Source organism: Acipenser ruthenus, chromosome 5 (assembly GCF_902713425.1).
Source record: "Acipenser ruthenus chromosome 5, fAciRut3.2 maternal haplotype, whole genome shotgun sequence".
In the NCBI taxonomy this organism is placed as follows: domain Eukaryota; kingdom Metazoa; phylum Chordata; class Actinopteri; order Acipenseriformes; family Acipenseridae; genus Acipenser; species Acipenser ruthenus.
This window is the reverse complement of record NC_081193.1, coordinates 46,047,369-46,070,783: the sequence shown is the minus strand read 5'-3', so window position 1 is coordinate 46,070,783 and position 23,415 is coordinate 46,047,369. Positions and strand designations below refer to the sequence as shown.

At 37.7% G+C, this 23,415-nt stretch overlaps 1 protein-coding gene and 1 non-coding gene across 4 annotated transcripts in view; one reads left to right on the top strand and one right to left on the bottom strand.

Annotated features, from left to right (window-relative positions):
• Positions 1-972: 972 nt before the first annotated feature.
• On the bottom strand, positions 973-1,054 carry trnas-gcu (transfer RNA serine (anticodon GCU)). Its single transcript has one exon. It is a non-coding gene; the product is annotated as a tRNA-Ser (tRNA).
• A 3,175-nt stretch (positions 1,055-4,229) lies between these two features.
• Positions 4,230-23,415, top strand: part of LOC117403272 (protein dispatched homolog 1-like) — a 136,655-nt gene continuing 117,469 nt past the window's right edge. For 2 of the 3 annotated variants that reach the window (XM_059024280.1, XM_059024277.1), the window contains exon 1: positions 4,230-4,408. In XM_059024280.1, coding sequence (XP_058880263.1) covers positions 4,374-4,408 — 35 coding nt within the window. In that variant the 5' untranslated portion in view covers positions 4,230-4,373. The remainder of the gene's footprint in view (positions 4,409-23,415) is intronic. The other variant, XM_059024279.1, reaches the window with a different exon arrangement.

Below are 23,415 nucleotides of genomic sequence, written 5' to 3'. Positions count from 1 at the left end.
AAGGCATCAGATGATTCTAGGGCAGTTGTCATTTACTCCCACCTTTCAGTTCCAGAGCTCGGCAATTCAGCTTGAAATCAAGCCACCCTGACCCTAACCCAAACCCAACCCTAACCTTAAGCAACCCCTGCCCTAAAACCTAACATCAAACCCAATACCTAACCTTAAACCTAACCATTAAGAATCAGCTGATGCTCTCAGGAAACTTCTAGGGGATATTCCTGTGTGCTGCTCTGTATAGTGCATTAGGCCTATTTAAGGGAGACATTTTCTATATGAAGAATGTATTACATTTTTAACAGTGTAGACAAACGTCGTTTTGAAAAAAAGTTTTCTGGGACTTGTACACATTTATATCAACTATGACAAAGACGTAATGCTTTTCAGTTTTTAGACTTTTTTAAAACGTGACGGTAGTGAATTTGAGGCTTCAGAAAGCAGTAATGTCGGCAAGAGCTCCCAAGTCCACCTGTTCTGGCTTTTTCCTAGATCCAGGAGGTCTAAGTGTCGAATGGCAAAATTGAGTTCTTGTATGGCTCTTTCGTACAAACGACATGCTAGGATTTACCTAAAAAAATATAATGCTTATTGAGGTGCTAGGATTGAATTTAACTTTGTACAGGTATAGTGTTATTTCACTTTCTGTCCACAAGGGGGAGAAATGCGTATACAATTAGCATTTAACTTGCATAATTATTTTTTTTCTAATTTACTACAGTGTTTATTAATTATTTGAATTTGAAAAGTAATGTTCGCCTAATGAAAATAATTGTGTGATTTTCAGAGCATTTAAATACCAACACAACTATAATCAAGCGAGGCAGTGAAAAGGTTCCAAATCATATCTATGTGTTTCTATATTGCCCGGATTTAATGTTTGAAATGAGTGATAAGTTTTTTTTTTTCGTTTTTTTTAAACGTATTTAAAGAATACAGTACAGCATCTTTAAAAGTAATGTAAAATAAAAACGTCGACGAGGATGGGATTCGAACCCACGCGTGCAGAGCACAATGGATTAGCAGTCCATCGCCTTAACCACTCGGCCACCTCGTCAGACGACTACACTTGGAAACAAATAGAGCTATATGCTCCATCTAATAAAAACCTTGCTAAAGGTGAAAAAAGTTGACGTCAAAACACTTTTTGATAACATAGAACGGGTTTTCCATTTTTTGAAACTATCCCTCTGTCGGGAGGTTTCAGCTGAAGTACCCTTGGCTTTACAAATTTAGCTCAGTGTTGCAATAAAAGGCAGATTAATCTGGTTAACACGTTTCTTTTTTTCCCGTTTATATATATATATATATATCACAACAGTCTTTGTGTTTTCGGCCTTGGTTTTTTCTTTTGCAAGTAAGAGAAATGGTTATATTTTAAACACCAAAAACATATTCAACCAGCCGCTTGCTGTTAATAAAATGCAGCCGCGGTAATAAATACAACCACCACTTTGAAAGTATGAGTATTGTGATGACTATTTATGTTTACCAGAGCATTTATACTTCTAAAAAATGCAGAAAAACTGTGCTTCTCTTATACAACCAGTTGAAAACACAAAGATCACAACCAGCACACAGCGCTCTCCAGGCACAATCGCCAGACACCTGCTTCACCTATCAGTGGAAATCCACGAAATCGAGATCGCGCATGCGTACAGGTGGAAAATGTGGACGTGATAGATTTTTTATTTTTTTTAAAATAAGCATACACTGTGGTTTGGAGAATATATAACACCGTTAAAAAAAACAATTCAAGATTATTATTTTTCTCTTACTTTCGTTTTTATTTCTGCATTTCTGAGTCGTCCTTGACCACTACCCTACCCACGGTTGAAAACCCCATACTTACAAGACCTGTAAAGGCTAACTGTTGGTCGGAAGCTACTTTTCTGTTTGAAATATTTAACGTATGTTTTGTATTATTCGTTGATGGTATGACGCTAGTATCACAAGAATCGGTGAAACATGCGGAGTCGTATGATGGGTTCTGCTGTGGCATTGACATTCTGTAACTTAGCCTAATTAAATAAAGCAGGGGGAGCTGACATTGCAAGTCGTCTAATTTAAAGTGTCATACCGCGGCTCCACATGTTCACAGAATGGCGTCACTGAACTTAATCAAAGTCATTTGAGCTGAAAATGTATTTACACCTATAGCTCTTTATTTGTTTGGAAATTTCTTATTAGTTTTGAAAGCTTTCTTTTAACCCATAAGCAAAAAAACAAACGGATCCGCCCTAATGTTTTGAATAAATAGGGTGAAAAAAACAACATATGAATCCAAATTAACATGTATTTATACTAAAGTAATACAAAAATGACTACAAAAGATTTAGAAGTGAGTAGTTTTTCGAGATTTACGATTATACTGTAAATCACTTTCACAAATCAGCCCCCAAATGTAGTCTCCGATCATGTTCTCGTTATACTGTCCTTGGTAGCGGTGTTCAAAGTCCAGTATATCCTGGTGGAAGCGCTCGCCTTGCTCCTCCGAGTACGCTCCCATGTTCTCCTTGAATTTATCAAAATGAGCATCAAGGATATGGACTTTGAGGGACATCCTACAGAGCTTTTCACCAGAGTCTCAACCAGCTCCACATAGTTTTCGGCCTTGTGATTGCCCAGGAATCCCCGAACCACTGCGACAAAGCTGTTCCAAGCCGCTTTCTCCTTAGTGAGCTTCTTGGGGAATTCATTGCACTCCAGGATCTTCTTTATCTGTGGTCCGACGAAGACACCGGCTTTGACCTTTACCTCAGACAGCTTAGGGAAGAAGTCTTGAAGGTACTTGAAGGCTGCCGACTCCTTAGCTAGAGCTCTGACAAATTGTTTCATAAGGCCCAATTTGATGTGCAGTGGTGGCATCAGCACCTTCCGGGGGTCCCAGCCGTACTCATCATACTTCAAGGCGTCCAGCAAGGTCTTGATGCTGTTGTAATCCTCTTTGAGGTGCACCGAGTGAGCCAGGGGAAGAGACGGGTACTTGTTACCATTATGGAGCAGCACGGCTTTGAGGCTCCTGGATGAGCTGTCAGTGAAGGACAGTATAACGAGAACATGATGGGAGACTACATTTGGGGGCTGATTCTTGAAAGTGATTTACAGTATAATCGTAACTCTCAAAAAACTACTCACTTCTAAATCTTTTGTAGTCATTTTTGTATTACTTTAGTATAAATACATGTTAATTTGGATTCATATGTTGTTTTTTTCTGACTTTATGTGAACGAAAATACCGTTTTCTCATTGGAAATAGGTAAATTTCAAAATATCACTGTCCTGGTCACAAAAGCAAAGTTTGTGGGGAATAATAGCCATTTTCTATACTTTTGAGGCATAAGCAATTAGGAAATAACACTTACTACCCAGGAACAAAAATTGTGTTACATAGTGGGGTCCACATGGACCCAATACATGTGGGCTAGATGTGTTAATGTGTCAGCCCTGTAGGTATGACTAATTTGAAACGTACAAGAGTACTGGTATGTTCGTTATCCAATTTGCTTCAGAAAATAATAGATAAAACATTCAGTGCGTTTACATCAGCGCGAGAATTCCGATATTTTTCGTAAAATTAAGTTTTCTGAAAACTAATTCCGATAACAAAAGTCTTCTAAACTTGTTTTTTGGAAAATGTATCGGAATATTCCGAAAGTCAGCTTTCGGAAAACAACACCTAGAAATTTCCGATTATATTCGGAAAACTAATAATGTCTGCAAAATAAACTGGTAACATAGAACAGGATGGGCTGTTGGAAAGGCTGATTGAACATTGTGGGGAATCTGAATAGAGGTATTGGATAGTATTCTTTGAATTGAGACCTGACACTTCGATAAAGCACTAATATTGGATTGGTCTCCGTTCTATAGCAGAAATGTCCGGTCTTCAAATCGTACTTAGCCTACAGTACTTTGCATGCGAAAATATCCTGAGTTTACCGAAAACTTCAATCCATGTATACAGTTGAATTCTAATTAGACTTTCTATCGTTAATCGTGTAAACACAGAAAAGTGACGTTTTAAGAAAATCTGTTTTCTGATTCAGTTTTCCGAAAACATTAGTTTTTGGAAAACGCTTTTAAACGTACTGCTGATTCCGTTTTCCGAAAACATTCGTTTTCGGAAAGCGCTTTGTCATGTAAACGTACTGATTGGTATAATAACTAGTTAATTGCGTAATGAGACGCAGGTTTTATTTTCTTGGTTTTAACACTTTTATCTTCAAAAAACCTGTATTGTGTCCAGCATGTGACGCTACATCCGCGAGCCCTTGGTAACCGTACCACTGCTTGGACGCTGCAGGAGTTTACTTCCTGTTTGATTTGCACAGCAAACAGACAACAGGGGGACACATTGAGGGCTGCTGAGTTTCATGCAAACTCCAAAACGGAGTCGACTTCCATCCAAGTAAGGATTTCTGTTTATTTACAGATTTACCCAGTTGCCATGTTCTTAGTTAAATACTGTCATTACATTGCTCCGGGACAAGCGGTCACTGAACAAAAAAAAAAGTGATTTTTAAACAATATTATTTGAAAGCAGCTCACATTTTTACAAGAGTTCCCACACAAAGTGCTTTTATGGGTTAACTTTATATACTAACTACCGAACGATTACCAGACTATATTGGTAATCATCTTGGGTGTAATCGTAAACAGTTTATTTCCGTTTTCCCTGGGTTATTTGATTGATGTAATAGTATACACAATCATTAATAATATTGACAATCCTGGTATTTTGTATTTGGTAATGTAATTACCGCAACACAGCAATGTTATACGGCAAAGGAAGTTAGGTGCAATTTAGCATTGTTCTGCAATGTGTGTACCGGTATGTGCAAATCCTACGTTTGCTGCCCCATGGCTTGAAATTGATGCTTTGTTAGTACAAATTGTTGTTTTGAAAAGAAACGCAACTTATGCGTTATTTTTCCCCCAAAATAATGTTTTTATTTATGTATGTATTATGTATTTATTTTATTTTGTTTTAGCAGACCTCCTGAGGAGGAATTAGTTCAGTCTGTTTACTACTGACTGTGGCTGATTTACACTGTGCTTTTCGTTTGCTGTGTCGGTATTGTTTGGATTCGTACCTGTGCTTTAGATCTGGGCATGTTTAATTCTGCTACTGTACGATATGGTGTTTCAAAATTGCAGTTCCTAGTGTCGAGTACGCGACATAATTATTCGTTCCAAAATATTACTTCAAGTTAAACTACATGCAACAGTGGTTTTGTGATGTGTTTTTTTTGTATCCAAGCGGTTTCAATTTAGCTAATTTGCTAAAAATAGTATTAAGTTATTTAATCTAAATCGTTAACCAGTGTTGTTTGTCATTGTATAGGCCTTCTGTCTGCAGTTGGAAAGTGCAATTTCGAGTTAATGTGACAAACCTACTGTACCTTTGTAAACAGTTCTTATCTTGGACAGGGCATACTTGAATCAGTATAACTTTTTTGTGGTACAGAAATCTTACATTACGAGCTGTTATAGCACTGGTCATCATCGCAGCTGTTGTATAATACCAATCCTTGACATAAAAGGATAAATAGCACTTTATTAGTAATTAGTCACTACATACAACCGAGTTGCAGAAGATGAATTTCGCACGAGTTCAGTGCAATTTCTGTATTGGTCTCTCTCTCTATTATTGTTGGTTTCCCCTTTGTGTGTGTGTGTGTGTATATATATATATATATACCCCAATGGAAATTTATAATTTCTAGAAATTTCTCAAACAACTTTTTGTAGCAAAAGTTCTGCTTTTGTGGATGAGGAAAAAAGTTACAAGAAATAGATGTCTACAATTATTTATTTCAGCAAAAAATGGTAATTCAAAAGTATTCATAACCTAACAAGGAAAATTAAATGAATAGCTAGTTGAGGCACCATTAGTAATAATAACCTCTTTTAAATGATTAGGATATTTGTCAATGAGCTTTTGGCATGATTCTTTAGTGAATATCTTACAAATGTACACTGTTCGGTGACTCAAAGTATTGGACAACCCTTGGTGGTTTGACGTGCAACATTGACCAACCATTTTAACCCACTTAAGGCGTCTCACGAGTAGTATAGGTGCTGTCTCAAATTGCTCAAGAAATGAGTGACAGAGGATGAGACATTTGTTATTGCCCATTAACCCTATTCAGCCTCCTTTTAACTCCTGAATATATCTGTTCCCTCGTCAAAATATATGCATAAGATTGTAATAAGCAAGACTATGTAGTTGTAAAGATCCCAATGTGTGAGATAAAAGATGAGGACTGTCATCAATCTCTTTCAGATACTGTTACAGTACCACTCATTTCTCAATCACAAAACAGCACAATTCAGAAAAGCATTTTACCTCAGGTGTCCCACTGTTCTGCTTTATAATAAAATCTTATAAAAGCACCAAGTTGTGATTGTGGATTCTTGGAGTCTTAAATCAAACTAATTGCAATTGTGAGAACTTTTTTTGCATATTTATAGTATTTGTTATTTTTCTTTTTGTTGCTTTCATGAGATTTGCACTAAAGCAACATCTTATGAAATGGAAAAAAATACTTAGAGATGAATACATGTATTTTTTTGGATCATGCCACTCGGTTTAAAGTTTGTCAGTCTGTTCTGTGATTGAATGTTTATCGTCATACAATTTGACAATTTCCCTGCTCAAAATAGAAGTGAATCGAACATTGATCACAGGCAGCCCTGGCAAGCTAGTGTGTGTACCCAGGCCACAGATGCTAATGGAATAAGAAAGATTTCTAGTGGGAATGCTCTATATCTAAACAGGTTTCTCTTCTGGAGTTACATGCTACTGTTTAGATTTCCTAATAGTTTACTCAATAGAATCCTTAGTTATCAGGTCTTGTTCTCTCAAGAGTAAAATAAACTGGATGAGGACTGCTTTCCGAAGAGGACAGCTTGAGCCATTACATCATACTGCAGCAGTTGCAAAAACATAGCAAATTGTTGTGAAGACTGCATCTCTGCAGTTGTAAAAGTGAAGCAAGATGAGCACGCAGAATGTATCGGAGATGTGATGCTATTCAGTGAATCACTTTCAAAAAGATGAGAACTGCAATTTTATTAAATATTAAATTGCTTTCAACAAATTTATTAAATTAAGTTTCTTTGTGTCCAGCCTACCTGTGAATAAAGAGCTATTGTAATCAGAGTTAGGTTTTACTAGTGTGTTAGTGGGATGATGCAGGATTTTGTAATTCTGAGTATTAGAAATATACAAATGTAATTGGTTTGCATAATATTTGTATGTATTTTTTGTTGAAAAGGATAAGCTGTTGTAGTCCATAGAAAGTACAACAAAGTTTACTTTGGTGATACCTTTTAATAGGAGATCTTTTGTGGTCTTAAAAGCTAGGGTACTTAATGTTTAAAATTGTATAGCTTTTTATAGTTTAAATAGAGTTTATCAATTGAATCATAACATTTTGGGCCAGCTTTTAAACAGTGTGCTTTCTGTCAGATTACCTTTTGTTGTAATAAAGTGGTAGATCTGCTGGACTAGATGTCCAAATGTTTTGACCTGTTTTGGCAATCTAATTACCCCTCTTTCTTATTCATGGCATTCTTATCAGCGAGTCTTCACAGAGCTGCATTGAAATCCTGTGACTTACTATGTTAGTGATTTAATTTTACATGAAGCACAAGGTGCAGACTGCAGATTTAAAAAAAAAAAAAAGTTGCCTTGTTGTAAGTAGAAAAATCAATTTCATTTTTAAATAAATCCATTTTATGTACTTCCTCTGAATATGATATAGAAAGCACTATATTTGTAACTGTTTTGAAGAATACAACTTGGGACCTATTTTGAAACCGATGCAAAGGGAAAATATCTGATATGCAACAACATCTGTAACCAAAAAGAAAAAAAAAAACACATTACATGTAGAACAGTTAAATGATTGTTTTGAGTAGTTTATTGCCAGTTTTATGCTATTAAAAATATTTTGCTTCTTTGCACTTGCTTCAAAATTAAAGTAGCAATGTAAACAAGTACAAAAAATAAATAATGTGATGCCCTTTCTGAAATACTTCAACTAGAGATATGCCAACATGAAGCATTTCCATTGTATACAACAATATAATCCAGTAATGTTTTGTTTCAATGCAAAAGTTGCTAACTGCAAAAACATGCAATTCTTAATCAGTTTACAAATGAAAAGATTATTTTAATCTTCATTACCAGTAAACATATTAGTGAACATGAAACATAAATAATTGTTTTTACATTTGAGAACAGGGATTAAACATGCTCATTCTACACCAAGTGTGATATGCCCTGAAAATCAAAACATTTCAATGTTCCCCAATAAGGGAATCAAAATAAAAACTATGCAGTTTAAAGCTGCAGTAAATAATCACTTTAATGTTACACATTTTTCCCCATAGTTTACCTTCTGTGTCTCTATTTCTCAGAACCGTGTTGACAGTCCAGTTTGTTTACATTGTTCAGTGTTAGCTGTAGGGACATCACATACTGCAAGACCCTTTAAATTATAAGACATGCATTATTCACTTAAGGTTTTCTTCAAAAACACTAACTGGTCAACATGTTTAGAGCACTCTCTATCTATCTATCTCTATCTATCTATCTATCTATCTATCTATCTATCTATCTATCTATCTATCTATCTATCTATTATTATTATTATTATTATTTATTTCTTAGCAGACGCCCTTATCCAGGGCGACTTACAATCGTAAGCAAAAACATTTCAAGCGTTACAATACAAGTAATACAATAAGAGCAAGAAATACAATAACTTTTGATCAAGTAAAGTACAAGTTTGACAAACCACAATTCAATAATACAGCAGGTAATAGTGATACTTACATCAGAATAAGATTAAATAGTGATAGTTACATCAGGATGTGATTAAATACAAAGTACTACAGGTTAAAAACTTGGCAGATTACAGTATTCTGAAGTACAGGATTAAATGCAGTAAAATAGGGGGCAGATAAGAGCAAAATAAAGCACATTTACATGAAGGGTGATAGTGTCCCAGGATACAAACAGAGGAGTTCTACAGGTGCTCTTTGAAGAGGTGAGTCTTAAGGAGGCGCCGGAATGTGGTCAGGGACTGGGCAGTCCTGACATCTGTAGGAAGGTCATTCCACCACTGCGGAGCAAGGGTGGAGAAGGAGCGGGCTTTGGAGGCAGGGGAGCGTAGCGGTGGTAGAGCTAGTCTTCTAGTGCAGGCGGAGCGGAGAGGTCGAGTGGGGGTGTAGGGAGAGATGAGGGTCTGGAGGTAGCTGGGTGCAGACTGGTCAAGGCATCTGTAGGCTAGTACAAGAGTCTTGAACTGGATGCGAGCGGTGATCGGGAGCCAGTGGAGCGAGCGGAGTAGTGGAGTAGCGTGGGCGAAGCGAGGCAGAGAGAACACCAGGCGGGCAGCAGAGTTCTGGATGAGCTGGAGCGGACGGGTGGCGGACGCAGGGAGGCCAGCCAGGAGGGAGTTGCAGTAGTCTAGGCGGGAGAGTACCAGGGCCTGGACCAGGAGCTGGGTAGCATAGTTGGTGAGGAAGGGTCGGATTCTTCGGATGTTGCTCAGGAAGAATCGGCAAGTGCGTGCCAGAGTGGAGATGTGCTGGGAATAAGAGAGGCAGGGGTCCAGGGTGACTCCAAGGTTCTTAGCTGAGGAAGAGGGAGAGAGTGTGGTAGATTCCAGAGGAACAGAGATGGAGAGATCAGAGGAGGGGGAGGAGGAGGGAAAGAAAAGGAGGTCAGATTTAGAGAGGTTGAGTTTGAGGTGATGCGAGTGCATCCAGGAGGAAATAGCAGACAGACAGGTAGAGATACGGGAGGAGATGGTGGAGTCAGAGGTGGGGAAGGAGAGGAAAATCTGAGCATCATCAGCATAGAAATGGTATGAGAAACCATAGGATGCGATAAGGGGGCCCAGGGAGCGGGTGTAGAGAGAGAACAGGAGAGGACCCAAGACTGACCCTTGGGGGACTCCAGTTAAGAGAGGGTGAGGTGTGGAGGTTGCTCCACGCCAGGTTACCTGGTAAGTGCGGTTGGAGAGGTAGGAGGAGAACCAGGCCAGAGCAGTGCCAGAGATCCCCAGGTCAGCAAGAGATGATAGTAGAATAGAGTGATCAACAGTGTCAAAGGCAGCAGAGAGGTCGAGGAGAATTAGGACAGAGGAGAGAGAGGCAGCTCGGGCACATTTAAGTGAGTTGGTGACAGACAGGAGGGCGGTTTCAGTAGAGTGAGCAGAGCGGAAGCCAGATTGGAGAGGGTCAAGCAGAGAGTGGTTGGAAAGGAAAGCAGAGAGCTGGCGGTGTACAGTCCGCTCGAGGGTTTTGGAGAGGAAGGGTAGGAGCCAGACAGGACGGTAGCTCTGGAGGGAGGTGGGGTCGAGGGTAGGTTTTTTGAGGAGGGGAGTGATCGAGGCTTTTTTGAAGGCAGAGGGAAAGATACCAGAAAGTAGAGAGGTGTTGAGGTGGGAGGAGATGAAGGGGAGTAGAGCAGGGGCAGCAGCTTGAAAGAGGTGAGTGGGGAGGGGGTCCAAGGCACACGTGGTGGGTTTGTGACCCTGGAGCAGGGAGGAGAGGTCAGAGTCTGAGAGGGGCAAGAAGGTGGAGAAGGAGGGTGAGTTAGTAGGGGTTGCAGTGGGTGTAGGAGTTGGAGCGGGAGGGGGTGCGGGGGAGGGAGAGGTGTTAAAGAGTTTGCGGATATCTCAGATTTTAGAATAGAAGAAGGAGGCAAAGTCATCAGGGGAGATAGAGGAGGGGGGTAGGGTTTAGGAGGGAGGAGAAGGTAGAGAATAGTTTACGTGGGTTGTTTGTGGAGGCTGGGATCTATCTATCTAGCATCTATCTATCTATCTATCTATCCCTACTATGTCACCTTCTGTACTGAATACTTTTTTGGTGATGGTACACTGGTCTTTCTATTCAGAATTTGCAATCTGCATTAAATTTCTTCTCAAGTGGGTGGAAAGATTGGTTGCATTTCCAGTGTAGTTAATTTTTTTGCTGCATATTTTTGAAATTGCATGTGACAATATCAATCTCATTTAATTTTTTTTTTTATGTAAATGAAAAAAATAATCCCAAAATTGATTGTTTCTTGTCAGATGCTTTTATGACTGCTATTTTAGCAGTGCACATTAAAAATGTGTTTGGTGACAACCTCTAAATAAATTGAGAGTATTTCTTGCACACTCTTTGCTGTGTCAGCGAATACAAGGGAAAGTGCACTCTCAACTTGATTAGAGGTAGCCACCGTTCACTTATAACATATTCAAAATCATTAAACCTAAATAAAAAACAGACAAAACATGATATTAACATACTTAGAGTAAGTAGTGGGGTTCCGAAAAATATAGTGTTACGTGTCCCCAAGTGTTTTTACAACTATTTAACGTACCTGTCATTCTTTTCCTTAACATCGTGACAGCTCTTTTCAAAATATCCACTCAAGTGCACTGATAGTGTAAGGATTATTGCCCACATTGTCAAACAGGTAACACAGCAATAATGATCCATGATGTGGTATGGAACAGAAAAGCCAGAGCACTTATGTTTTTTCTTCCTGCAGTGATTTAGAGGGCAGATTGCAAACCCCAGTGCACTAGAGTGGACATTTTGAACTTGGAACTTGGTCCCTATTCATATCAGGAATGCTAGCACAATTGAATCTTTTAAATCCTGTTTGAAAATGTACTTGTTTGGGTCTGTTTATTTGTAGCTGGATTATATATTCCACAGGCTTTGTTATATTTACTTTGTTGTAGTATTATTATTATTATTATTATTATTATATATATTATTATTATTATTATTATTATTATTATTATTATTATTATTATTATTATTATTATTATTATTATTATTATTCAAAAAACAACCCAGCATAAAAAAAAACCTGGCATTTCTGGATTAATATTGATGGCCTTTCAAAGTTTTATATTTACACAGAATTATACAGAAAAATGCCGGCATTTGCTGTTAAATTGTTTGAACCAACTGCTAAATCACAATGGAGTCACTTTATTACTCTCCTTAAAACATTTAAAATTATATTGTGTATTTTCTTATCAGTTTCCTTTTAATGTATCATTGTTTATATATATATATATATATATATATATATATATATATATATATATATATATATATATATATATATATATATATATATATATATATATATATATATAAAGACAGCAGGGAGGGAGTTAAAGCCTCCCTGCAGGAAAACATGTGCGGAATGCACATTTGTTTAATTTAATTGTATTGGGCTTTATTGTTTAATTGTTTTGCTTTATTGTCGAATTTAATTTGTTAATTGTTTTATTATTAATTATCCCCTGCACCTGGTAACTATTGTTAAATTAGAACCAGGTGCAGGGTATTTAGAGGGCAGTCAGATTATTCAGGTCTGCTGAGTAGAAGGAGGCAGAAGAGGTGCTCTGCTTCCGAGCAGTCTGGAGAAAACCGTGAGCCGTGTAAACCTGTGTGGTTTTGTTTGTTGATGTTTTGTTTGGTGGGGAAGCCGTCCTACTTGTAGTCAGGGTGTTCCCAAAAGTTTAGTTAGTGCTCCGAAAGAGCTAGGTGTTTATTTTGTGTTTTGTATTTTGTTGTTTATTAAAAATATAGCGCGTTGGCGCATAAAAATCCATTCCTGTGTGTGTTGGGTCGTGTTTTTAAAGGGGCAACAAACTTGTGTGTCATTAGACAGATTATAGGCATTGCTCTGTTTCATTTTGTTCTGGCATATTATAGAACACTTTCTTTGACAAATCCATAAATGTATTAAATCAATCTGTAGGTATGAACATTCAGTGTTTTAATATAATTTAAACCACATTAATGTGTATATATATATATATATATATATATATATATATATATATATATATATATATATATATATATATATATATAATATATAATATATATATATATATATATATATATATAATATATATATATATATTTACATGACCTATATTATTTCTTTTGGTGACACATTATTTGTCTGGTTGAGATGAATTGATAAGTTTTCAGGTCCCGGTGTAGCGCCCAATTCAGTGTCCCCACAGAAATCTGTATTCCTGGCGCGTTGCACATGCGTAAAATGAGATCGTCCCATGGGCATGTCTGATTGATTCTTCTGTTGCTCGTGTCTGAGGTAAAATACGAGTGATGTGCATGCGCAGCAGTTGTCGGCTGCATTTTGCAATCATTTACTAACGTTTGACAGGACGACATAATTTCTTTGTGATGTGTATCGTCAGCTATGGTCTGTTTTCATTAAACGTCTTTGACGTGTTCTTTTAATACGCAGCTTATCGCATTGATCTTACTTGAGCAACCTCTTGAGTTTTGTGTTGGTTAAAAACTTTTTTTTTGGGGGGGGGGGGGGGGTAATACAAGCCTACATGATATTACTCGCAGCTAAAACAATATCAGTCTAACGAATGAATGTTTAGTGTGTTAACTATGCAACCGACATAAACTATTGTGCTGATTTTGAAAGGTAGCCTTTTTTATATATATATTTTTGGGATTTCAAAACTTTAAAGAAAACTAGAGTTGCAAGCAACTTTATGGCTTCCAAGCAGTTATCATGAAATTTAAGCGCATTGGTTATTATAAATTAAGCATTGTCATCACAACTGGCTAACTGTCAATTCTGGCCCACATATTGGAATTATTGGTTAGTAGGCTATTTAAATTGTATTTGGATGCACACAAAATTCTAAGTAGTATGCAGTCATATAGACTTTGAAAATAATGCATATAAGAGGCTAACATTGTTCTAAATTCTAGATCACTCTTTGTTTGAGTTTGTGCGTGTGGTGCCCTATTCTTCATTTTGCAATATAAATAAAGTCTACAGCATGTATTGGTTTTTGTATATTTTAATGTCACTATCATTTAATGTGCATTTTTTTAAAGCAATAGAAAGTGATAATAGTGTAACGATTAGCTATCAGGGGTGCCTGGCAAATACACAATTCACCATATTTAATTGTGACCAAACCGCTACTAGGACATAACATGTGCACAATTCATGAGTAGCACAACTCGAATCCTATGCCGAGGAATTATAAACAGGACAGAGGAGAGAAGAAGCTGGAACAGAACCCAGAGAGACAGTACAAATTGAGCAGTTATTGTGCTCTGCAGGTAATAGACCTTTTGGAGAGTTGGCTCAAATACAGAACAAATTATTTCATAATAAATCACATCCAAATTTATATTATAGCACTCAATAGTTAACCATCTGGCCCAACAAACATTATATCCGGCTGAATCAAAAACATCATATTGCACACTTGATAAACTCATTATAGTTTGCACATAAATAGTAAGTAGTAGCCCAGTTATATTGCACATCTTAATCATGTATATTACACAAGTTATTTATATTGCACACCTTGGTTAATCATGTATATTGTGATAAGTGAAAAAAAAAAAAGAACCTCCATATAAATACTCTGTCTGCTTCGTTGCCACCTATTGAGGATTTGCGATTGTGGTTTTATCAGTTTAGTCTCAGTTATAACTGTGAATGTAGTTATGAAATAAAAAAAATAATAACATAGACGCTGTATCAGTACAGTATACCCATTCACTTGAATTCCGTATGTAGATACTACAGAATCAGAGACGATTTATTTGTAAACACAGCCTTATAAATGCAACTTAATATAATTAAAATATAGAACGTAACTGACGACTGTTATATGTTAACATTCTGCCGAAATTATGCTCATGGCAGCTTTAATAAAACAAATTTGTTCATAAGTTTTACAAACTGCGAATAACTTTTATTTCGAGTTTATACTAGAAACACTTTAAAACATACAAATAACCAAACGAATATCTTAATTAAACATCATTTTATATATTGATATGAGGAGTCTGTCGTACTGTGTGCACATGTGAATTAATATCATCCTTTCCACTGTAATTTAAGTTACATGAGTTAGTAAAACTGTTTTTGTTAAACACCAGCAAAAAATGGCCGTTTTTAAGAGATTTTTTCTCTAGCTTGTTGACTGTACCATGTTAACAGCTGTCCCCAGTGGTGGGAATGTGTCATTTCAGGGTGAAATATGGGCAAACTGGTATGTCACCCATATTGATTGGCTCATGGCGGTCATGTTTGATGTAGGAACTTTTTCTTGACAAATTTTTTTAGAGGACAGTACAAAGATAACGTATAACCAAGATTCACATCAATTGGCCAAAGGGCTCATGAGGAGTTGTTGTTTAAGCGTTTCACGCAAAATCCAACATAGCTGCCACACCATGTGACCGATCAGTTTTTCCTTAAGTAGAATCAATCGTGGACATGAGCGCACTATGTACAAAATTTCACAGCTGTACTATTTACCGTTCATGAGAAGAAGACTTTTGAATATTGTCCAAACTTTTCATTAAATCCAAGATGGCTGCCACACCATGTGACCAAAGGCCGCCATATTGACCACGACACAACATCACATAGTCCTCAACATCCGTGTCAAATTTTGTGCGTTTTGGTGCAGCCGATAAGAAGTTATACGCAGTTTTATAGCCAGTTGCATATGTTGATGATGTCATGCAGAGTGGACGCCATGATTTTCACAATAGCAACTTCCCTTGAACAAGCGTAACAGATGACCATACTGAGATGTGTTATTCCAATTTTTGTTTAAATCGGATAAGCGGTTTCAGAGAAGATGATGTTTGAATTTTGATGATTTTATATTTTTATGGTAATTTTATGACATTAATCAATGTGGTTGCCAAACCACAGAACCAATCGGCTTCATATTAACAGCAGTTAATCATGGACTATCTCTCAACATATATAGCAATTTTCAGAACTCTGCAGTAAGCGGTTTCCGATACATAGGCGTTTTAACAAATTCCGCAAAATCCAATATGGCTGCCGAACCATGTGACTTGCGCAAATTTGCTGACTATCACTGACTATCATCCATAGGCATCTACCTTTTCATGAGTTTTTTAGCATGTTTTAGCAGAAAAATAATAATAATAATAATCCTAACAAAAACAATAGGCTTCCCCAGCCTACGGCTTGGAAGCCTAAAGATGATGAAAGTTTTCTAATGAGTAATGTGAGAATGAATTTAGTGTTGTGGCTCTGTGCCTCGTGCTGTTATGTCTAGAATAAACACAAGTCATGTCAATTATATTAAAATGCATAATGTATTAAATTTAACGTTATTGTTTACAGATATTTGTTTATATATTTATTTTATATACAGTACACACACAAGATTGATACAGTAAGAAACACAGGGGATACCAAATTAGACAGCTGACAATATCATAGTCTATGGCTGTATTATTTGGTACCCCTTGTATATTCCATGCAGTGGTGCTGCTAGAAATGTCAAACTTGCACAGAATGTCTATCTATGCCCTGTTGTCACAGACAAATGGTTTGATTGACATTGGACATATTTACAGTGAGAAACACTGGGGATACCAAATTAGATGGCCGACAATGTCATGCCTATTTTGTACCCCCTATATATTTCATGCAGTGGTGCTCTTAGAAATGTCAAGCTCACAAAATAGGTGTATCCATGTCCTCACACATACAAATTGTTTGATTTCATATGAAAAGTGTTTACAACTAGAAATTAGAGTTTTGCAGAGCAAAACCAAAGAGGCTCTGGTACCATAATCTAAGGATTATGTCCTATCAGATCAAATGGTTTGTAAGCATGAAGTAATATGGAAATTAGAAAAAAAGGATCTATCATTGATATGTCCAGAAAAAAACAATCTGGCACGATAAATTTCAGCTGGACACCGGTTGTACTGTAACTTAATTAAGAGAATCGCAGAATACAACAGTAAAAACACTGAAGGGTCTGTATCATTTACATGGTTAAAGGCTACAAGAATGTGACATTGAAACAGTTCATTTTTTAAAAAATGCCACCTGTAATGGAGCTTTATTGAGAGAATCACAGAAAACAACTGGGTACCAGTTCTGATTAACGGAAACAAAAAAAATGGTTCTAGCTTTCCCACACAAGGTCTCTTAGATTATCTGTGGAACAATTGTATGATGGTTAGATGTACTGTAAAAAGTTATATTTAAAAGTGAGTGCACATGTTTCTGAAAAAAAAAAAATGGCAGTAACTTTCTTTTAAGGGAAACTATTACAATGCATTCAAAATATATTTCCTTCATAACTTTGAAATACACGGGAGAATTAGAACGACGTGACTAACCTGCAATTCAGACCTAAACCTCCAGATGTCCGTGTAGACACTCCAGATAAACTGATCAAAAGCATAATTAAGGAATCAGCACATTAAATTCTGGCTAATAAGAAAATCCCCTGTGTTTCTCTCTGTAAATGCACCCAATATCAATCAAACTATTTGTGTGTGACAATGTGGCACAGGTGTATACGTACTGTGTGAGTTCGATATTTCTAGGAGCACCACTGCCACTGACTGACTCGCTGTGCAAGTCACTTAACCTCCTTGTGCTCCATCCTGCGGATGAGATGTTAAATCAGTGTCCCGTTGTAAGTGACTGCATATAATGCACAGTTCACAGCCTACCTCTGTAAAGCACTTTGTGATGATGGTCCACTATGAAAGGCACGATATAAAAATAAAGATATTATTATATAGGGGGTACCAAATAATAATACAGCCATAGACTATGACATTATGAGCTGTCTAATTTGGTATCCCCTGTATTTCTCACTGGAAACACACTAATGTCAATCAAACCATTTGTGTGTGACAACAGGGCATAGGTAGACATACTGTGTGAGTTTGAAATTTCTAGGAGCACCACTGCATGAAATATATTGGTAATGTATAGACTGTCAGCATTAATATACCAAAAACATTTTTATTCACTGATATTATAATAGAAATATTTAAATACACCTTTCTGTAATATGTTTATATTTAAGCAGCGCGACGAGTAACACGAGAAGGTTGGTTTGATTATCTGCAATGATGATGTTACTGTCTGAAGCACAGTAAGGGTAGGTCCTAAATAGGTTGTTTTGCATCTAAACTGACAATTTATTCAGCTTGGCAAGAGGCAAAAATGGAATCTAGACATATTAAGGAATATAATTATACCAAAAAACCTTAGTCTGACGGGGGTGCAGCCAACTCAAACTAAGGGCTTTCTGAGTTTTGGCTCATCAGAGGCTGCGTTAATGCAAAATTTTGCCACCTAGATGCAAAATAAATCAGTTGGACGGAAAAATATTTTGTCTTGCGTTCACAGGATGTACAGAATGGGAAACGGATACAGACATGCATATTTGTGGTAATCTATTACATTGCAGCAAAATTACCTTAAAATACTTGCTTGTTTTTAAAAAACACCATTGTGGAATATAACATCATTGATTTAAGGTACAGTCCAGTCCTGTAGGTGGCAGCAATAAGCCTCATATTTGACACAGCAATATTAAGAAGGATATTTACTTCTGGACATTTCAGGCACCAGACCAGTGTCTGTGACAATATGGCGAAGCAGTTGTCAATTGGAAGTTTTTTTTCTTTTTTCTAAACAGTCAATATCTTCTGGGGATTCTCATGAAGATCACCCATCTGCATCTCAGCCATCTCCTTTTGACTGTACGAGTACAACGGTGACTGAAGCAGTAGTAATGCAGAAAAACGCAAAAAAAAAAATACGTTCTTATAATTCTGAATGGGAGATAAAGTACCTGTGGCTTGTTTATCGAGATGACAAGATGTACTGTAGTGTGTGCGAAAAAGATGCTGGGCATATACACAGATGTAAAAGACACAGACACAGAGATGCTGTTGCTGTCAGTGTTATTGGAATGCAGAAAAAGATGAAAACACACGTAGATGAAGGCAACAAACAGTGCTTAGAATCCCGTTTTGTTGTTATGCGTATGGTTTACCATGTAGCAGTTGTGGCCAATATAGCTACTTTACGTCTCAAATGAACAAAAGAAAGAATAATAAATTAGAGAAAAACTAAAAATAAATACAGGGCCTTGCATAAGTATTCACCCCCCTTGGACTTTTCCACATTTTGTAGTATTACAACCTGGAATTAAAATGGATTTAATTGGGATTATTACCATTTTGATTTACACAACATACTTAACACTTTGAAGGTGCTAAATATTTTTTATTGTGACAAAAGTTAAACAAAAAAAAGACATTTGTGGGTTGCATAAGTATTCACCCCCCTGAGTCAATACTTGGTAGAAGTACCTTTGGCAGCAATTACAGCTGTGAGTCTTTTTGGGTAAGTCTGTACCAGCTTGCTCATCTGGATCCTGCAATTCTTGCCCATTCTTCTTGGCAAAATTGCTCAAGCTCTGTCAAGTTGGATGGGGACCGTTGGTGAACAGCAATTTTCAAGTCTTGCCACAGATTCTCAATCGGATTGCGGTCTGGGCTTTGACTGGGCCATTCTAAGACATTCAGGTTCTTGTTTTTAAACCACTCCAGTGTAGCTTTGACTCTGTGTTTAGGGTCATTGTCCTGCCGGAAGGTGAACCTCAGCCCCAGTCCCAGGTCTCTTGCAGACTGAAACAGGTTTTCCTCTAGAATTTCCCTGTATTTGGCTCCATCCATCTTGCCCTCAATCCTGACCAGTTTCCCAGTCCCTGCCGATGAAAAGCATCCCCATAACATGATGCTGCCACCACCATGCTTCACCGTGGGGATGGTGTTCTCAGGGTGATGAGCAGTGTTGGCAATGGCTTTCTTCTCGCCACTCTTCCATAAAGCCCAGTTTTGTGGAGCGTCCGGGTTATAGTTGTCCCATGGACGGTTTCTCCCATCTCAGCCGTGGATCTCTCCAGCTCCTTCAGAGTTACCATTGGCCTCTTGGTTGCTTCTCTGACCTAATGCCCTCCGTACCTGGTCACTGAGTTTTGGTGGACAGCCTTCTCTAGGCAGAGTCGCGGTTGTGCCATATTCTTTCAATTTTTTAATAATGGATTTAACGGTGCTCCGGGGGATGTTCAAAGTTTGGGATATTTTTTTATAACCCAACCCTGATTGGTGCTTCTCCAGAACTTTATCCCGGACTTGTTTTGATAGCTCTTTGGTCTTCATGATGCTGTTTGTTTAGATATGCTCTCTAACAAACTCTGGGGCCTTCCAGAAACAGGTGTATTTAATCTGAGATCATGTGACACTTTAATTGCACACAGGTGGACTCCATTCAACTAATTATGTGACTTCTGAAGGCAATTGGTTGCACCAGAGCTTATTTAGGGGTGTCACAGCAAAGGGGGTGAATACTTATGCAATCAAGACTTTTCAGTTTTTTATTTGTAAATAATTTTAAAAAATATGTAGAATTTTTTTTTTTTTTTTTCCCCACTTCGACATTATGGACTATTTTGTGTAGATCAGTGACAAAAAATCCTAATTAAATCCATTTTAATTCCAGGTTGTAACACTACAAAATGTGGAAAAGTCCAAGGGGGACTGTACAAGTTTATTATTTTTGTTCTCTGTATTCATTTGTGTTTATTATTATTTCTTCTCCTCTTCTGTTTATTTCAGCCTGCATGTTCACTACACATTTAATCACTTAATGACCTTTGACACCACACGCATGCGTATTTCGATCACCTCAAGTGAAACTCGTATGTGTGGTTCAGTCACTGATAATTTTGAATTAAGTGCTTGTTTGTTTCGTGGAGACAATGGCATTGAGTAAACCCTCCACGAGGAATACACAAGAATATGAGGCTTTAAGCCAGAATGGGAGGAAGAGTTTGCTTTCATGAAATCTTCAACAAATCGCTTACACACAAGGCGAGCAACCAACGTCTATTAAACAAATCATAACACAATTTCATCTGAATATCCTCCTGGATCAGACTTGAGGAGAAACAAACTAGCCTTTTTAAAAGCACAACTCAGCAGTCAGCAGATGCTCCTTTCTGCATTCAGTAAAGAAGCTGATGTAACAACTCAAGCGTGTTTTGTATGGCATGGAATATTGCTTGTGCCAAAAAATTGGAGTGGGTGCTAGACTAGATAATGCATGTTTTAAATGTTCTATTGCAGGTCTAAAATTCATATTATATTTACGTATCTTACGTCTAGGTACTGTAATCCCTTTCAATACAGTGCATGTGTCATCCACAGAGCTCTCAAAAGTATGGAGCAGTCATAAAAACTGAGCATTCAGATCTTCAAGGGAAGAGCTTGTCAAAAAGAATCCTTACAAAAATGTGTCTCTCTCTTGTGTGGTGTTTTTGGTGAAATCAGGGCAGTTGTATTTTGCTTTAACTGAATATAAAGCATAGTATGTAATACATACAGTATAAACAGAAATACAGTCTGTGCTGCATAATCACATACTCAGGTACTCACTGCACTGTGCTACGCGAACCTGCCTTGCTCTGAAAAGCGATCTCTGTTCATCATTTGAAAATACTGTATCCCAATTCATGTATTTTGCTGCCATTAAGAAATAACTACTGCACAGAGTAAGTGGAAGATTTTGTTTTATTGTTGGTGAGAATTAAAAACAAAAAAGTTTAAAACAATGCTAGCATTTAAAATGCCTTGCTCGCAAACATTTCATGTTTTACAGTATGTTTCTTGCGGCTCTTGACCATGTGAAAATTGATTTGCGGCTCGTAGGGTCAGGAGGTTTGGCCACCCCTGCTTTTATAGAAAAAAGTTTGTGTGTGTTCATATGTATATATTGTGGCAGACTAGGGGGAAAAGGAGAGACTAATGTCTCTGAACCACCTTTCGAGGTGGTTCAGAGACAGCTCTGTGCCAGTACTGAAATGGCTTTTTCTCAGTGTAAACTGCAATGCCGCCACTGACACCGGTTAGACACACTTTTACGATCAGGCATTTTTATAATGATTTGGTTTTTGATTTGTGTAATTTCTTTTTATATTATGTATACTCTTAATATGCTGTATGTATATATGGTTCTCTGTGTTTTTTGTGTTTGATCAGCGCTTTGAGATGCGTGCATTTAGGCGTTATATAAAATAAATATTATTATTATTGTTATTACGAAACACCAAGGATGGAAGGTGCCCACTTGAAGACCCCAGAGATGTACCCTACTTAGCTCAATCCAGACGGTTGTCATGCTGATGCGCTGGGGAGGCCGCACTGTGGTTGATCCCCGGAGCCAGCATCGCAGCCATTGTGTGTGCTGGTGCGCCAGGGAGGCAAAATAAGCTGATCCCTGGAGCCAGCATTACACTTCAGCCATGAACACCAGACAGAAGGATATCTACATCATCATATGGAAGGAAACGTAAATGGATGGAGACACATATGGATCACATTAGTTTACTGTAAAGCTACGTCTTAGTTGGTGCTTATCTTGGCGAGAGCCGAGTTCAAATCAGCTTGAAGTTTTAACTTCTACTCTCGTGTAACGGAAATCATTATTATTGCCTCGTTATATACAGTAAAAAGTGTACATACCCCAATAGAAATTTATAATTTCTAGAAATTTCTCAAACAAAGAATTTTTGGAAAAATCTTTTGTAGCAAAGAATTTTAGGAAAAATCTTCTTGTTGCTTTTGTGGATGAGCTTGAAGCTCCCAAGCTTCAGTTTTTTAGTGGACTGAAGCAGGTTCTTTTGCAGGATTTCCCTGTATTTTGCTCCATCCATTCTTCCTTCCATTTTAACAAGGTGCCCAGTCCCTGCTGGTGAGAAGCATCTCCACAGCATTATGCTGCCACCACCATACTTCACTGTAGGGATGGTGTGTCTTGAGGCATGGGCAGTGTTAGGTTTGCGCCACACATAGCGCTTTGAGTTTTGGCCAAAAAGCTCTATCTTGGTCTCATCTGACCACAAAACCTTTTCCCACATCGCAGCTGGGTCACTCTCATGCTTTCTGGCAAACTCCAGACGTGCTTTTAGATGGTGCTTTTAGATGGTACTTTTTGAGTAACGGCTTCTTTCTTTCCACCCTCCCATACAGGCCAGTGTTATGCAGAGCTCTTGATATGGTTGACTGGTGCACCATTACTCCACTCCCAGCCACTGAACTCTGTAGCTCCTTCAAAGTGATTGTTGGCCTCTCTGTGGCTTCTCTCACAAGTCTCCTTCTTGTTTGAGCGCTGAGTTTTGAGGGACGGCCTTTTCTTGGCAGTGCCTGGGTGGTGTGATGCAGCTTCCACTTCCTGATTATTGATCCAACTGTGCTCACTGGGATATCCAAACACTTGGATATTATTTTGTACCCTTTCCCTAATCTATGCATTTGTATTACTTTATCTCTAACTTCTGTAGAATGCTCTTTGGTCTTCATTTTCCTTCAGATTCACAGCCTGACCACTGATCCTTCAACAGTGGGGTTTTTATCCAGAAAATGTGACAGCAACTTTTAATGGTTCACAGGTAGAGACCAATGGTAAGGTAACTGTGTCCTCGTTAGGGCACTTTC